The sequence below is a fragment of the Phlebotomus papatasi genome, chromosome 3 (genome assembly GCF_024763615.1).
Source record: "Phlebotomus papatasi isolate M1 chromosome 3, Ppap_2.1, whole genome shotgun sequence".
NCBI lineage: Eukaryota > Metazoa > Arthropoda > Insecta > Diptera > Psychodidae > Phlebotomus > Phlebotomus papatasi.
The window spans coordinates 9,041,906-9,060,498 of record NC_077224.1 but is presented as its reverse complement, the minus strand read 5'-3'; the positions used below and the strand labels follow the sequence as shown (position 1 = coordinate 9,060,498).

The window sequence follows — 18,593 nt, the reverse complement described above, 5'->3', positions numbered from 1 at the left end:
AAGCTGCTGAGGACAAAATGGCAGATGTCCCGTACGAAAATCTCCACGTGGCTCCAGATGAGGATCATCGCAGTTTCCAGCATCAAGAGAGCCAGGAAGGCTATCACAATGTACCTCAATGGTGCACTCAGGGACTCCAGGTAAGGTTCCAGGGCGCGTTTCTGCTCCACCAGGATGATAACCATCGACAGGAGCACGAAATAGCTGCCCATGTTGGTGATTGAGGCGTACATGTAGGGAGATGGTCCCCAGATCAATGACCTCCTCAACACAACGTGCAGGAAGAGCACGAGGGTCAGGGGATTTTGGATAATCTCGTGAAACTGCATCCGAAAATCAAGAATTTTCCTTGCAGACAAAAATTTCAACGAGTACTGCGATCAAATCCCTGTGAGAAAATCCTCCCTGAAGGGATAATGGTTTATGGCTAATTAAGTCGATTGTGAATCCCATGAGGTGGCTTCGGGGGTGGATTCTTCGCATTCTTGACCGACCTATTCAATGGAATACCCTCCATGCTTTCATAAATCTCCCTCATGCGTCGACAAGGCGATAAGTAGGTGAAAGGGACGGATTTCGGGGAGACTAGAAGACCGTAAAATTCTCAAACCGCAGAACAAAACATTCTTATCATTATTTGAATGAACTTCGTAACCGCAAGTTCGTTAGAATTTTAATAGGTGCATTATTCTAATGAATGAACTTCATAAAATAATCTTACATAAGTTTATTTTGCCGGAAAAGTAGGGCAAATGATATTTCATTGATGATTGTTAGACCTGCGGTTTTTATTCTAATCTTTTTATGCAAAATACAAAACAGAAAAATACAATAGAACCAGGAATTTTTAGTAAATAGAATAAGGATAGAAAAACATGGAACAAAAGTAATATTTTATTTCTAATTGACACATTCTTACACACAGAAAAAAAATATTTTGTAAAAATGTTCGTAAATGTTTGTGAATTCCTATGGGGGACTTACGAAATGCTCGTGAATTGTATAACCCACAAACAAGTTCGTAGAAGTTTGTACTTTTTTCACAAACATTGTTCGTAACATGATCACTTGACGAACATTTTTTGTACTTTTACAAACATTTGTTCGTAAATGTTTGTAAACATACAAAAAATGTTCGTGAAATTTTGTCATTTGTTCGTGAATGTTTGTTTTCCTGTCGAACATTTTACGACCAAATGACAAAATTTTACGAACATTTACGAACAAATGTTTGTAAAACTACAAAAAATGCTCGTCAAGTGATCGTGTTACGAACAATGTTTGTGAAAAAAGTAACAAATTTTACGAACTTGTTTGTGGGTTATACTTATACAATTCATGAGCATTTCGTAACTCCTCCATAGGAATTCACAAACATTTACGAACATTTTTACAAAATATTTTTTCTGTGTAATCTTTTTATGCAAAATACAAAACAGAAAAATACCATAGAACCAGGAATTTTTAGTAAATATAATAAGGATAGAAAAACATGGAACAAAAGTAATATTTTATTTCTAATTGATACATTCTGACAGGATATTTACCGCTCTGAAACTTTTCTAAGTCCCATTTTCTCTATCTTGAAGGGAAGTGTGATTTTTCAGCCAAATTAGATTTGGATTATTATGGCTCCAGTGGCTCCGGTACACCTTTTATATCAGGAAAATTTCATGAAGTCGAAATTCCGTTCCCTTTCTTTCTCATATGCCTTGCATGTGTCTATCTCATTCTCTCCCACTCTTCTTATCCTTCTAAACATCACAACAAATTCAATTTACAGTGGACTCTCGCTAAATCGGCTCTTTTTCAATCGGGCACAAATCTTTGTTGGCGATTTTCACGCTTGATTTTAAAGCAAATTTGTTCAAATTGTTGAGCTACAACTAAATCAATGAAACTTCTTCGTATTTCATATCCCCTTCTTAATAGCCGGTCTAAATTATATAAACGCCTTAAAAGGTTATTATTCATAACTGTAGTTTATAGTATGCTAACATATGGCAGCCCTGTTTAGTACAGTTGTGCAAAAACCCACAAAAAACGATTTCAGATTATCCAGAACAAGTTCCTTGAAATTATATAAAAAAAAACCGCGAGATTATTCAACATACCGCTTGCACAAACTGGCAAATGTTCAAATGATCGACTCCTTCTTCGATAAACTTCAATTGAAATTTATCGAGAACTGCCGCATATCGCCTCACACAGTGATCCAACAGCTAAACAAGTGTTAGCAAGTTTAAATTCAGTTAATGATAGCATTTAAAAGCTCTATTCTAATATTGCTAATCTGTCAAATATCATTCATTAAGTAAAAGTCACCTAAATCTACTTTATATTATATATTCTTCTATTCTAAACCTCTGTTTAATACTTATAATATACTCTGAATTAAAGATGTAGCAATTAAATCAAAATTGGAACACTTACTTAAATTGTATATATACCTGTACTTTTAATGGAATAAATATAAATTAAATTAAATTAATTAGTGATCCATTTAGCTATATCTGCAGATTTGAATTATAAATTTTTATGATAAATTAACACAAAATTGGTATAATTGCAAGTTTATACCCTGTACCTCGGATCGTCACGAATTTAATTAGGTGTCTCACAAAAATTGGTTTTATAACTTAAATCTGAGCTTATGCATTGCATTCTTGTGAGAGTTGAATGGCAAAAAGTAGCTAATAATTTTTAAAATTTGATTTGAATTAGTGCAACAAAATGGCGATAACCTGACGATCCGAAGAACACTGCCGACCGCTGGTGCTCTTCCCTTATTTATATAAAATTGTAGACGTTAATGAATTTCTTCTGGGCTGGGGACGAAATAATACCACGTCCTTTTTGGTCCTTTTCCTTCCACTTTTTATTCTTGACTAAACTTTTTTTATTTTTTCCCTCTTCCATCTTCAATTCCCCTCATACAATCACACCACACTCTATCGGAAATTATCAGTACTAAACCTACACTGCGAAAAGTGGGAATAAGACTGAAGTTTACAGTATTAATAAATTATACTTTGAAAAACGTAGATTTTCTGTTTAGAAAAAAGTCAAAATAAAGGTAATTTGAGCTTAACAACGGCACCGTTTTTAAAAAATTCAAAATGAGGGGGTAGCTTGAGTATTAGCACTCATCTAAAAATAAGCCACGCTCATTTTGAAATTATTTAAAAAAAAATTGTAATGCAATTACTATTTGTTTATTTGAAGTGTAACACACCCACGATATAATATTTAAAAAAAAAACTGAATAGAATCTGTAGAGATTTTTTTTAAATACTAGAACAATTCCAAAAAAGGAATCTTTTTGGGACATCAACCTAAGGGCCCTAAGGGCTGCTATACAGTAGAGAAATTTATGCCATATTGAAGCAAGTTCAAAAACATCTTGAAAAATGAAATGGAATATTTATCCATAAATTTGGCATTGTTGTTAATGAGTTGAATTTGCAATTATTTGATGATGATGATGATTTATTAAACGATATAATGTTTTTCAATGGTTCTGAGCAAAACATGCGTAAAGATTCTTACACTTCTTACATAAAAAACTCAATATATTTCTTTTTCTCATTACGCATTCTCGAGATAGTTAAGGGATTACGTGTATTAAGAAGACTGGTAAAATATAATAATATCTCAATTTTTTTCAGCATTTACAAAAATTAATTTAAGCTCTGAGACATATAAAAGTACAACATTAACATGACCTATATTTTCTTAATTTTTTATTTAAATTTTTTAAAAATTTAGTCATTGAAACCTTATTTTTGGAGATATTTTTGAAAAAAAAACATACTTTTCTTTTTAGCTGATAAGTTAAACTAATCCTTAAACGAAAAATTTCATGTTCACTTGATCAAAACGTATTCTACATTCTACAAGACGAAATAGTGTAAAACATGTCAAAACTGGTATTCAAATTTCATTTTTTTTTAAATTCTTTGTTCAAAGATTAGTTTAACTCTCCAGGTAACAGGAAATATTTGGTTTTTGGTTTCCAGATGAACCAACTCCGACAAATCTTGTCCACCGTAAAGTATGTTTTTTTTTTCAAAAATGTCTCCAGAAAATCAAGTTCCACAGGATACATTTTTAAATAAAAATTTCAGGAGATATAGTTTGAATGTTGTATTTTTATATGTCTAACAGCTTGAATTAATTATATTTTTTATTATGTTGAAAAGAAGTAGAACAAAATCTGCTGGTTTTTTTTGTCAATTTTGACCCACGTAACCCCTTAAGTGAATGTATCGAAGAATTAGAATAATATATTTTTTCAATATGACTTTGAATAATTTTTTTTTGACAACCAAAATAGATCAATCAAAAATTTTGATTAATGCCCTGCCTTTAACAACTGATGCCCTACACAGCAAAAAATTTTTGGCTGCTTTACCATGATTTTCATTGTAAATTTTACATTAAACGTGTAATTGTGTGTACTGGTACACATTCATGTAATTTCTACACATTTTGTCTGAAAACTGTGTAATGTTACACGAAATCTGTAACAAAATGTACACAGCTGTGTAATTATTCGCTCATTTCGCCGTACAATGAAAAAAGGAGTAATATAAAACAAGAAAGTGAAATTTGATACCCTCCTGAGACGTAAAAAACCACTTGCGTTACAGTATTCTCTCTATTTTCGCATTAGCAACAGAACAATACTTAAAAAGTACGATATTTCATCATTTAATTGATTACACAGTTTACGATTACTTGAAATTTAAATTACACATTTTCAGATTACTCGTTTTGCTCAAATACATAATTTGAGTAACTTTACAAGAATAATCGTGGTAAAAAAGCAAACCAACGATTATCATTGTAAATTTTTTTTACTGTGTACCTTAAATTCAACTCCACGGCCCTGGTCTGAAAACTGTGTAATTTTACACGAAATGTGTAAGAAAATGTACACAACTGTGTAATCAGTCGCAGTTGATTACACAATTTACCATTACATAAAATTTAAGTTACACATTTTCAGATTACGAATTTTGCTGAAATGCATTTTTGTGTAATTTTACAAGAACAATCGTCGTAAAAAAGCAAACCAACGATTATCTTTGTAATCTTTTTTTTTCTTTACTGTGCAATAGATCCCCTGAATGCGTCCCTGTGGCCCATTTCCTCTTCTTCAGCACACAATCTCTGTCTTCTGAAGGAGGAAAAATCGTATGCGGGATGGTTCCCCCTAAGCACTCGATATTGTGTGTGATTTTAGTGTTCTTCAACTGTTGAATACGATGGATGGGTGAGCTTTCCCACCCACACCCATCCCATCCTCCCCCTGAGTCCGCTTGAAAGCTCTCCTGTGACGTCACAAATAGAATTTGTGCACAAATCTGTGCGCACTCTTTGAGATGTTGCCCAGAGTGCGATTGTATTGGTTCGTGGCTACCCAAAAAGCCCTCTCTTCTCCACACACCAGACTCTCGGGTGAGCTTTAAAAGTCTGTCACGGCCAGCAGTAGCTTTCAGTACCTTCCAAACACTCAATGTGGAGTGGCAGCCGAACAATTTGTGGATTTTCAGTGTAATAGTGAATGTGATTTATCTGCAGAGTATCTTTTATGCTGCTGCTCTAATCTCAAGTGCTTCTCTTTTTTTTCCTTCTGTTTCCTCATTCTCTATTCTTAAGCCCATTCCAGTGATTATCCTACCTTAAAGGTGAATTTTTGTGGTCTTTTTTTTTGGTATTAATTTGGTACTAACTGATTAACCATTGAAGTGGGTGGAATTTATGCGTGAGGAGGGGTTGAATTAACACATTTAATCCTTATTGCTTGCTTAGCGAAGGAAACTAACCAGGGTGGAATTTTTGGGAGGCCTTAAATGATGGAGGAAAATCGATCTGTGAGTAATTTATGGCCATTTCATTGCTCTTGGGGCTACTTTGGGGCCAAAGAAACAAATTGAGAGCATGAAAAAAAAATCTCATGTGTTTTAATAACTGCAAATTCGATTTCTGTACAAAATCTATTGTCTGAGGGAGATTGCGTAATCTAACTTTGTGTTGTTTGCAATTAAACCTTGATGGTCTGCATGCACTTTCCATCATACTCAATGTGTCTGAAATTGACCAAAAAATATTGCTAATAGTGCCCCGAAGACAAGAAAAAGCACCTCAAAAATTGAATTTTTCCAGATCGACATGGAGGCGCCGGAATTCAAGGAGTTTGCCAAAGAAATGGTGGATTATATAGCGAATTATTTGGAAAATATCCGAGAAAGGTGAGAGAGAGATGTTTTTTTTTTTGGGAAATTATACAAAGTTTTTCATGATTCATAGAGTTGAGAAGAAAAATCCCCCTCTCAATCAATAAAGAATTCACGTGAGATTTGTTGGGGAATTTCAATTCAATTTTATATATATATTTTTTCTTATTTAGCTGTTTACAAGCATTTGCACAAGAAAACCTGTTACTCGCGGGATTTACCTTGTGTGTCAAGGTGCTTTTTCAACACCTCTTGTGCTACCTGAGTAGTTTTTACTTCATCTCTTTCTACCTACCATGTGCCAGGTGATCTCTTTTCGCGCCAAAATTTCCCCACATTTGTTTGAACTTCCGACCAATTAATACACGATCACCGGGTTTTTTTCTTTATTTCAATTTCTTCGAGATGTTTAACAAATTTATCGCTGTGATTAGTGAATAAATAAATTGATCGTCTTTTTTTTTCGGTGAAGATTTCTCTGAATTCGCGAGAGTCTTATGGTAATCACTTCTCATGTTGATTTTAGTTCAATGACTGACTCAGAATTTTAGCATAAATTCCAGACAATTTACCCAACAATACAATGTAGATTTTTTTGTATTTATTTGCCTTTTTTTCTTCTAAATATGATAAAGAACATTTTTGTATACAATGCACGACGATATTGACTGTTTAGAAGAGTTATTAAAAAAAACTCTTTACATAGTCGTTTGAAGCGTGTGCACGATGTTGATTGGAATAAATTAGAACGCATAAAATAAACGTGTACAATGAGAATTTCCAGCTGATAGTAAATTTAATAAAAAATAGAGGCACTTCTTAAGATTCTTATGAGATTAGCATTTAAAGATAAATCTTTAAAGAAAGGAAACTTAAGAAGTAATTAGTGCATGGCAAACGTTTCCTTCCGAGATTTTCTTATCACTTCTGAGATAAATTCATTAACATTTAAAGATTTAAATCAACATTTAAAGATGATTCGTTGCAACAAAGATCTTTATTTTCAAAATTCTAAATTTTTTTGGGTTCTAAGTGATAGAAAAAACGCCAAAAAATGATGATATTAGGAGGGCTTTTTACCTTCGCACACATCTTGGCTTGGAGTTGAAACACTTTATATTTTTCACAAATTCCTTTAATGAATCAGTCCTAATTTTTTTCAGGAAATGCAAGACTTAAAGTTTATTAAAATATATCGCCACTAGGTCAAATTCATTAAAGGAATATAGGAAAAAGATATGAAGTGTTTGAAGCCAAACTGTGTGAAGCTGAAAAACTTACCTACATTAAATGTTAACCTCAAAAGTACTTTCGTATCATTTACCGTTTACCGGTTGTCAATCGATTTAAACCGATTCGTAAATCACTCAAAAGATCCCATAAAGAGTAATTAGAATTGATTTTCGAATTAATATCGATTATCGGTTCATAACCGGTACATAACTGCTTCAAAACCGATTAATACTGTTTTATAAATCACTTGAAACATTGCCCAGAATACATTAACAATAACACTCTGCAACAGTGATTTTGTCTCTGGGTTCTCATGCTATTTTTTCTATTGCTAGGGTCAAAAGATTTAGGGTAAATTAAGCTAATTCAAAACCTGTTCCAAATGGGAACTTTTCGCTACTCCAAATGGAAACATAATTTTTTTCCATGATAAATACAGTATTAAATTTTTATCTATGTATTTTCTATATCAGTTTCATTATTTAGTTAATTTTGCTCCAAATGAAGCGAAAATCCATTCATATTCACAAATATTAATTTGTTAATTTCTCAGAAAAGTTAAAAGTGTACCTTTTCACCATCGAATTTTTCATCAATCAACCATACTTTATAAAGAGTGTTAGTAACTCAAACAATATCTTATTAACTATAGATTTCAGTCTTAAGGTAAAGTGCCCTAAAGTCGACCGGTTTCTCAATTCGACCGGTAGAGTTATTTATTCAATTTATTTTTATTTGCACTAACATTTGGCGTATGATCTAACATTAATAGGTAAATTATTCTTACTTTGTTACTTTGTATATCACATAAGTTAAAGCTTTATACAAATTTCCATGTAATAAAATGACATCTAAGTAATTTAAATAGCATATAAAAATCACCATATTGTCGATATTTTAAGCATGAAATATTACAATAAGGGCTTGTGTTGCCTAATCGTTAGGAAAAAAATATTAACACCCGAAATTGTCAATGTTTTCTCTACTTGGCTAAGTACTCTATTTACTGATATTTTAATTTACAAATTTTAAAAGTTCGGCTGTTGGGACTTAATATTTGGAAACTATTTAAAAAAAAAACAATTACTTTACTTTCCGGTTTTCATTCTTTCATAGGGTACAGGCATCACTTATGGCCACATTAAGGACATATTTCCTTACAGCTGTTGATCCTTTTGAGCAATTAAAAATGTAATTTCTTTCATACAGTTTCTTTCGATATTTTCAAATGATTTTTCTAGGAAAATCCCTCAAACCCCGGAAAATATGTGATTTTTCCAATCATGTAAAATTCATAATTTGTGGCATCTTTTACTAACTTATGACCATTCATGGAATAACTTATGGCCACAATTTCAAATGATCTAAAATAAACTTAGTAATAAAATAGTTTTAATACAAAAGAAAAGTTATTAAATTGTGCCTGTGGCCACAAGTTAATAATTTTATCAAATTGGTCATAACAACTTATAACCTTTGTCATTATTTTACATCTTTTGTTTCAAAAATCATCAAAATCAAGTAGTAAATGGAAATTTAGTTACTAAGAAAATAAATTTTGAAAAATAGAACTAAATATTTTTATTTCAAGATATATAAAATTTAGTCATTAAAAATTGTGAGATCGTTAGTAAATTTCTTAACGATTTAACGTATATTTGATCGTCGGGCGCATCTGTGAAATAATTCACACAAAATAATTAAAATTCTACCGAAATATAAAGTAAATCAGTTTAAAAGTTTCATTTAATGATAGCACATCAAATATTCCCAATTTTGTGGTTCTTCGAAATTAATTTGTAGGCAAAAATTGAAGATATCTGCGAGGTGGCCACAAGTGACTAGCCATAAGTAATACCGCCACCCTACCCAAGGTACCCAAGTAACCCCTTAAGTGAAGCGTTTAGCATCTAAATTAGAGAATTTCCATTCAAGTTAGTATGGTTTGATACTTATTTAGAAGATGATCTCAAAATTTTCAGAAAATAACGTTTTAAAATGTTTTTGCAAATTTAAATTTAAAGAACACTTCTTTAAAATTATCATCATTATTTTCAACCGTTTATCCCTATTGGGGTCGCGAGCTCGTGACATCAAGGTTAACACCCACGCCTGTCGATCCTCCGCTACTTCAGGAAGATGTTCAGGTTCAATCCTAAAGCGTTCCAAGGCAAGCTAGGTCTGCCCTGATGTCGAGGTCTCCTCACAATGGCTTGCATAGCTTTTATGGGGAATCTTTCACTTCTATAAAATTGTTATTTAAATTTCAGCTTAGTTATTACAAAATTTGTCTAATTTTGTTTAAGCTTAAGGGTTCAATTGGGTTTAAAGAACTTTCAGATTATGCTGTATATGAATTAGGTTGTTAAGGTCGATATAAATATTTATTTCAAAACTAAGCGGAGCTATAGTCAAAAGAATGTAATATTCTTAAACACTGTTTTTAGAAGATGAAACACCTCCCAGCTAACCGAATTATAATCTTTCGGACAGTCAGTGGAGCGAAACACTTACTCGTATTTGGATTTTTGAGATTGTTAACTTTTAATCTTCGCATGGTCTCCATCTTTTTACAATTACTCAGCCAAAACTCAATATTTTTCAAGAAGATTTTCATCAAAAGAAAGCTCATTAAATTCTCTTCAAACGACATTGAAGAAAAAACAAAATCCAAAACCTACTGCTCATATCAAGCGTTGGCCAAAATTTTTCGTATAAGGGAAAGTGGGGCACATTTGTAAGTGGGCACCTTTGAAATTCGGATTTTTTACATATTTTTAAATAAAATTGAGCCTTATCGTGATATAATTTAGCTTTTCAATCTGTTTGTGCAGCTAAATGATCGTTCGATAAGGCTCAATTTTATTTAAAAATAGAAGAAAAATCCCAATTTCAAAGCTGCCCCACTTTCAAAGGTGCCCCACTTCCCCCTACACGCTTTGCAACGCATGCATTAGAGATAATTTGTAAAACGCGTCAAGTAATTTTCAAAAAATTATTTTATTTTGGGATTAACGATACAACTTTCATAGTCGATACATGATTAACTTAATTTATACAGAAATTAATATTAATTGAACAAAATCAACTGCATTTTTTAGATCAACAAATAGAATAAATTTAGATTTTTTTTTGAAGATTTAGGGTAAGTGTGCCGAATTTCGGAATAGTTGCAAATAAGCACCGAAGTCCTCCGTTTGAAATGCAATATTTTTAATTCATATTGATATTTTTCGTTACTTCCTTTTCGGACAACTGATTCGGACAACTTGACAACTAGTTTGCCATTTTTGTTTTCTTTAAATCACTTCCTAAAATACTGAAAAATTAATAAAGATGTAGACACTGCTTTACACTCAAAGTGGCTGAAATTAGAAACTGTCCGAAATTTGGCACACTTACCCTAATACTCTCTTTTATTAAACTTTGTTTGGTCTACGAAACATATATTAAATATTTAATAAGGGGTTTCAAGTTTAGTATCTCACATTAAGGGAAGGCAATAAATTTTTCAATATTTAATCCAAAATTATTTATACTATTTTGCTTTTATATAACTTTTTTTTAACATTAAAGAGAAATTATGAACAACAAGTGTTTTCAATTTTTTTTTTATCATTAAACAAATATTTTTATATCACAATTCCTTGTTGATTTATTTTGTAAAATACTTTCAATATCGCCTTTTTAGCATAAGGAAATCTTATCTTATTGAGTGTCTTTTGGTATATCGTTAATAACTATCAATGAATATACCAATATTATTCGCTTTCATTAATAAATTAAGTAATTTTCAGTTCTTTATTTAAAATTTGACAGGAAGATTTTTCTCAGAGAGACAAGTTTCAAATTAAACTGTATTTAATTAGTTTAAATTTTATTGCAAAAATTAAGATGCAATTTCCTAATTCAAGAATATCAGCTACTTCAAATCAGTTACCTATTTTATAAGCAGTTCTCAGGGCCGTTGGTTTCTATACAAATTGTTTAATAAAATTGAATCACAACAGCTATAGCAGATTGAATTACTTTTCTTAAAATATTTCCTTAGTCATTGTTTGGTATAAATTAACTCATTCAAAAAATAATGGAAAAGCATAAAAAAAATTGTTGCAATAAAACAATTGCAAAAAATGTGTTATTTCAGTAAATAAATGACTAGGGTTAACTTTCAGTTTTTTAGTTGTGTGATTTACATATCTGTCTATCTTGAGTGTTGGATGACCTTTCAGGAGGTTTTCGACAGTCAGATTTTATTGATCATGCTCAAAGAGTGTCAGTGACTCACAAGATTTGAGAGATTCCAAGTTCATTGAAATCAAATCACAAACTTTCGTCTTCGGAAATAGATTATGAGAAAAGAAATGCTTTGTGGTATTTTACATTACTTTTAATTGCATTTGAACATTTCTCATAAATCCTACATGACCCTGGAGTAACATGAGACACTTCTCCAAACATGGCTTAGTTTTTCCAACAAATTCGTGATCTATTAAATTAATGATAAGGAATTAATTGAGACATATTTTACGTGTAGAAGCATTCTTGAGACTTCCATGGCATTGTCGCCCCTTCACCACAAATAATCAAGGTTCTTCAATTCAAATGACCTCTTGATTGACCTACACTCTCTCACTCTGCGTCTCTTTCCAGGCGCGTTCTGCCCACTGTTCAGCCGGGCTACTTACGGCCCCTGATCCCTGGCGAGGCTCCCCAGAAGCCAGAAAGCTGGCAGGACGTGATGGCGGATGTGGAACGAGTGGTGATGCCTGGAGTCACCCACTGGCACAGTCCGCGATTCCATGCTTACTTCCCCACCGCCAACTCCTACCCCGCGATTGTAGCTGATATGCTGAGCGGAGCTATCGCCTGCATTGGCTTCACTTGGGTAAGTCACGGATTCACAATCCCTTTAACTCTGCCCCCTGATTCACAAACTCTCAACAAAGTTCAAGGTTTATGTGGAAAACCGTACCAAAGACATAAACTTAAAGACTGAAATTAGTGCGAAACGTAAAGTAATGATACTTTTACATGCACATAAAATTAAAACACCTAAAAAAAGTAAAAGAAATAAAAGATAAAAAGAATTGTAGGATAGGTCAATTAAAGGAGCAATTAAAAATAAAATCGCACTTTTTTTTTAATTTATCACTTGTAAAAAACATGAATAACTTGGCTTGCAAGTATCAACTTTACAAATTGTTTTGTAATAGATTTCTTTTATATGATATTGGTTTGTTAAGAGACCACGAATAATTGATTATCACATACCGGTTTTTTGCAAAATACAATACAACATCTGTATTTAGCATTTAGCACAGTCTAATTTTGCTCTGTTAAGCAAATCGAAGCAAGAAGTAATTAAAAAAAAACTTCCCCCGTATCAAGAATATTAGATTGTTCTTGGCCTAAGATAGATTCTTAAGATAAAGAAATGAATTAGCCAAAACGTATTGGCAATTGATTACAAGTACAGAATAGTATTAAAATGTAATAATATATATTTATTCTGAAAAATATTTAAATCATGTCTCTCATCGTGATTGGCTAGCTGGACTTTTAACCCTTTAACGACGAGACACTTTTTACGGACCGAAAATCAACAATAAAAATTAAACCAATATACAAAATTTGTGAAAAGTTTTACATCTAACTTTGAAAAGCTTAACAGAGTCTGATTCGGTGCATTTTTTACCTCTTCGTATAGGGACAAAAATAGCTCGAAACTTTAAGTAATTTTTCTGATAGTAACAATGAATAATAATTTTCAGTCTAATGAAAAATATTACGTATGAGTAATGTAGTTTTTATTCCCAAAAGAATTTTGCAAAAAAATTGGAAGTATAAAAAATAATTTAAATCATTTTTCAACATGGGTTAAAAGCATTTAAAGCTTTCAAAGCTTGAACCTATCATACAATATGATGCGACTGAAAGACTCACACAATTTAGAAAGAGCAAAGCATTTTCCATAATTAACATATAATTAAAAATTTTATACCGTAGAATACTATAGCCGAATCGCAATTTATGAATGGCTAAAGTTGAAGCATTTTCAAACTTGTAATGCATTCAAGATCTGAGCCAGTCAACGAAATGGAAGGAAAATATTTTTTAAGATTAAATATTTATATACTTATTGGATACTTGACTTATTATGTGAAAGAAAGGATTATACGAATAATTTTATATGGATATGTATGTGATTTTTTGATAAAGAATTAACTAAAAATCGTAAATAAAGAATTTTAAATCCGGAAAAAAACGTATGACTAATCTTGATAATATTCATGCTGAAATGTGTTTTTATTCTTGTGAAGTGGGTGAAATACAAACGAAAATTATTTAGCGTTTCTGCTTCTTTATTATCATTCATTCGAAAAACATTCATCGTTAGTTAATTGTGTCTAAAAGACAATGATCCTGAACGAAGTATTTTGTCAAAACTAGAAAAACAAATATTATGTTCATTATTTTATACGATATCTATTTAAAGGTTATATCTAACTGATAAGTAATTTTATGTGTCTTATTAGAAGTTGTTGGACATGCAGTTCTAGCCAGAAATTTATTTTAAAATAAGTCTGAGATAACCTAATTATAATTTCAGAATTTTAATGCCTAAGCAAAACGTAAAATTGGAGATTTTGATTTTTAATCACACACTTTTAAACATTTTTTATAAGCATCCTGAATCCAGTGGTCTGTCGTTTTATAAAATCCAAAAATCAATAGTTTCTCTTCTTTATAGAGCTTGTCCTCTTAAGTGCTAACTTATTAATTCGGAAATATTTGCAAAATTTATTTTATAAGAAGCGTCAGAAAAATATTAAAATTAGGTTATTTATATCTGAATTATAGATTTTTTTTAACTAATTTTAGATATTCCACGGTTATTAATTAGGGAAATTTTCCTGTACTGTAAGCATGTTAAGAAACAGACTATTCACATAAATCGGACAAGGTATTTTTTAAAATGAAATATTTCATTTTATAAGATCCTTAATTCACTCCAGTATTTAAATGGTTAAAATATGTACTAAATACTTGAAATTAAACTTTTGATATCTCGTTCAAAAAAGGTTTTCAATGTATCTATTAATGTTCATAATAAAAAATTAAAAATTGTGATTTAAAATTATGAAATTTAAAAATTGAAGAATTTGAATATTGAAATTTTATATGCTTCTGATATGTCTTGTTCTTAAATTAGTATTTAATCTTTCTTTAATCATTTTCAATTAAACGGTAATACAAAAACGGTTCAACTGATAAAATTTAATCATACTTTTGAGTTCAGAATGAGTAAATAATAAAGTAACTTTAATAGATTTAACAAAAGGACGAGAAAATATTCTAATTATATTGCTTATTTGAAATTACAGGGGCGCAACTATTGCTAACAGGTCATTCAGGTGCTAACAGGTCGTGAGAAGCGAAAAAATATTATTTTTGTCAAATTAAATTTTCTTTGTCGAGAGAACACCGATAAAAGTCGATATAACATTTTGTACGATTATCCGAATTTTTCGTCTCGTCCTAAATGGAGTATTTCGAAAGGTCTCAAAAATATTAGGTCGTAACTTCAGATATAAATTTGTAATTTGAGTAATATTGATAGTCGTTTAAAACTTCCTTGAGTCCTAGTCTGCAATTTTGTGCAATTTTATTTTATTTTTGGTTTCTAGGTTTTGGTTTAAAATGGGCAAATGCGGTATCCAACGATCGAAGACCTTCTTCATGCCCAAAATGTCATGTTGGATGTTAAATAAACGGTCATTCTACATCTTTGTGATTTTAATAGAATCCCTTAATTTTACTACGTGGTCGTTCAACACAATAACATTTTTTTTTGACGATTTCTGAAATATGGAGATCATTCAACGCCATTTTTTTATGCTACAATGTTGAAAGTACTAAAACAAAATCTGAATCTCCCTAATTAAGGGTGAAAAGTCCGGTTAATAATTTTCTAGCTTGGATTATTGTTTTCTTACGTAAACAGTTTTTAGTTCAAAACACGATACACAGAATATTCCGTTTAAGTAGAAACTTAGGTTGGCTACTACTAACAGTTTGTAACTTGAAAATCGTCAGAACGGTTAGAACCAAAATTGTCTAACTTTTGTTAAATTTTTAGACATACCATTTAAAAGATGGCTGATTCGAGATAACAAGACTATTTGTCATCCTACAGACTTATTGAATTACACGTTACATGTTTAGGTAGAAAAATTTATCTATAATAATTTTTACTCTGAAAGAGAGAGAAAATACAGAAAAAGGCGATGCAAGCTCTTTCACCTGAAGTTAGCTCCTAGTCTAGAATTGTGCCTCTGTAATTTGGAATGAACGGTACAATGATGTAAAGAGCAAATTCTATTCTTTTAATAAAAACAAAAACTTTTAACAAATTCTAATAAAAATTTATAAAAATACTTAAAAATGAAGTTAAAATATTTATTTAATTAATTAAAAGATAATTTAATTAACAAAAAGATTAATCTAAAATAAAAAAAATAAAAAAGTAAAAGAACATACATATGAAGTGAATAATTTTAATAAATAAATTATAATAGAGTATAATATAGTCTCACAAAGAAATCTCAAGAAAGATACACAAGGAGAGAAAAATCGTTAAAAATTCTTAAAATTAGTAGAAAATTAAGTGCAGTGCCACAGATCGCCCAGATCACATGCCCTGTGAACCAAAAGACCCTTTGACAAAGCAAGAAAAGACTAAAAATTTGAGTAACTAAATTAAATTATTTTAAAATGAGGGATGTCTCCGATGATTGCCAGTGAAAATGTTAGTCACCCTAAGATGAAAACACTTTTTTAGTTTTGCCCAGAGCTTTCGATCCTGATGGGGATCTTCTTCAGTGGATCCCCATCAGGATCGAAAGCTCTGGGCAAAACCAAAAAAGTGTTTTCATCTTAGGGTGACTAACATTTTCATTGGCAATCACCGGAGACATCCCTCTAAAATCAATTGCACCAGTTCATCAGAGAATTATTATAAAATAATTTGATGAATAAAAAGTGCTCTTTTCCACTCCAGTCACTGAGAAAGGCTTGGAGTCCGACCCGAAAGCTTTGGGAAGAATTTGAAATATTTGTGCTTCTTCTTACACGACGCTCACCAGTTCCCATACCTATTTAATTAATTGTCGCATTTTATCAAAAATATAATACTATATTTTATTATATTTTTTATTTCAAATTTTTCAATTTTCTCTTTAAATTTTTAAATTATATATAAAATAAATAGATAAAATAACTCTAAAAACAAGAAAAATTATACTTTTTTTGGTTTTAAGTTGGTTTATAAAAACTTTAATGCTGTTTTGTCGCTTTTTAGAAAAATCCAAAGATGATTGTATTGGGTTTGAAGCACAATTTGGATCAACTTAACGTTTACTTAATTTTTAGAAATCAAATTAAATTATTTACCAAAGTTAATTAAATAATGATTATCCCGTATGGAAATTACCTAAGAATTAAATAATAATGTATTATGAAAGAGTTGTGCAATATTTGTTTCGGGGGTAGGCTATCAGTGCTAAGACGGCAGTAGACGCTGAAAATTAACAACTCAGTTACGTTGTACTTTTTGCTGTAAGGCCGAGTAGCCTAACTCAGAACTTGCTTTAAATTTGATTATTTATTAAAACTTATCAATATGAATGATTTTTTTATTAATCCTGTTCATCAGTTCTTTTTAGGCAAATAAATCATTCGAAGTTTGCAATTTTATTAAGAGAAAAACCCTTTAATTAATTTTCAGATCGCCAGCCCTGCTTGCACAGAACTTGAGGTGGTGATGCTGGACTGGCTCGGCAAGATGCTGGATCTCCCCGCAGAATTCCTGGCATGCTCAGGAGGAAAAGGTGGCGGCGTGATTCAGGGCACAGCCAGTGAGGCTACACTCGTCGCTCTCCTGGGCGCCAAAGCCAAGACGATGCAGCGCGTCAAGGAGGAACATCCTGAATGGGATGAGGCGACAATTGTGTCAAAACTCGTGGGATACTGTTCACGTGAGTAATAACTCAATTTCCACTTTTCATGATGTATCGATTTACGTGGTTTTCCGCATTCAGTTCAGGCGCATTCGTCTGTGGAGCGCGCAGGATTGCTGGGAGGGGTTAAATTGCGCTCCCTGAAGGCTGATGGCATGAACAGACTCCGTGGGGAAACAGTAGAGGCGGCAATTCGGGATGACTTGGCGGCAGGATTGATACCTTTCTACATTGTCGCCACTCTTGGCACCACGAGTTCCTGTGCCTTCGACTGCCTGGATGAGATTGGTCCAATTGGGAATAGGCACAATGTTTGGGTGCATGTGGATGCTGCCTATGCAGGATCGGCTTTCATCTGCCCAGAGTACAGGTATCTCATGAAGGGAATCGAGACGGCGGACTCCTTCAATTTCAACCCTCACAAATGGATGCTGGTGAACTTCGACTGTTCAGCCATGTGGCTCAAGGATCCACGTTGGGTCGTGGATGCCTTCAATGTGGACCCACTCTATCTCAAGCATGACATGCAGGGATCAGCTCCTGACTACCGTCACTGGCAGATTCCACTGGGACGTCGATTCCGAGCCCTCAAACTCTGGTTTGTGCTGCGTCTGTACGGAATTGAGAATCTCCAGGCTCACATCCGTCGTCACTGTGGATTCGCCAAGAAATTCGAAGCTCTCTGCCGGGCAGATGATCGCTTTGAGATTGTGGGCGATGTGACCATGGGACTGGTCTGCTTCCGCCTCAAGGGATCCAATGAGCTCAATGACACCCTCCTGAAGCGCATCAATGGCCGTGGAAAAATTCACATGGTACCCTCGAAGATCAATGAAGTCTTCTTCCTCCGAATGGCCGTCTGCTCGCGCTTCACGGTGTCAGAGGACATGGACTTCACGTGGAAGGAAGTGGCAGAAGCCGCTGATGAGGTGCTCTCGGACAAGAAAATGAAGAACGGACATGCCTAAGCTAGACGAATTTCATACATTCATGCACCATTTTGATGAGTAACACTTTAAATTGATTGGGAACAATTTTTTTCTTCTTTGTGAAATATTTATAGACATTTAAGGAGACAATAAAAGCTTTCTGTGTA

The 18,593-nt window shown here is 32.4% G+C and overlaps 1 protein-coding gene across 2 annotated transcripts; it reads left to right on the top strand.

Annotated features, from left to right (window-relative positions):
- Window positions 1-5,472: 5,472 nt before the first annotated feature.
- Window positions 5,473-18,593, top strand: LOC129806629 (aromatic-L-amino-acid decarboxylase). 2 transcript variants are annotated; one of them, XM_055855352.1, is made up of 5 exons: window positions 5,473-5,879; window positions 6,172-6,257; window positions 12,129-12,363; window positions 17,266-17,515; window positions 17,579-18,593. In XM_055855352.1, the coding sequence occupies exons 1-5, from the start codon at window positions 5,859-5,861 to the stop codon at window positions 18,463-18,465; spliced, it is 1,479 nt and encodes a 492-aa protein (XP_055711327.1). In that variant the 5' UTR covers window positions 5,473-5,858; the 3' UTR covers window positions 18,466-18,593. The 2 variants fall into 2 exon arrangements, with proteins under 2 accessions (XP_055711327.1, XP_055711328.1); XM_055855353.1 differs by having other exon boundaries at window positions 5,474-5,693.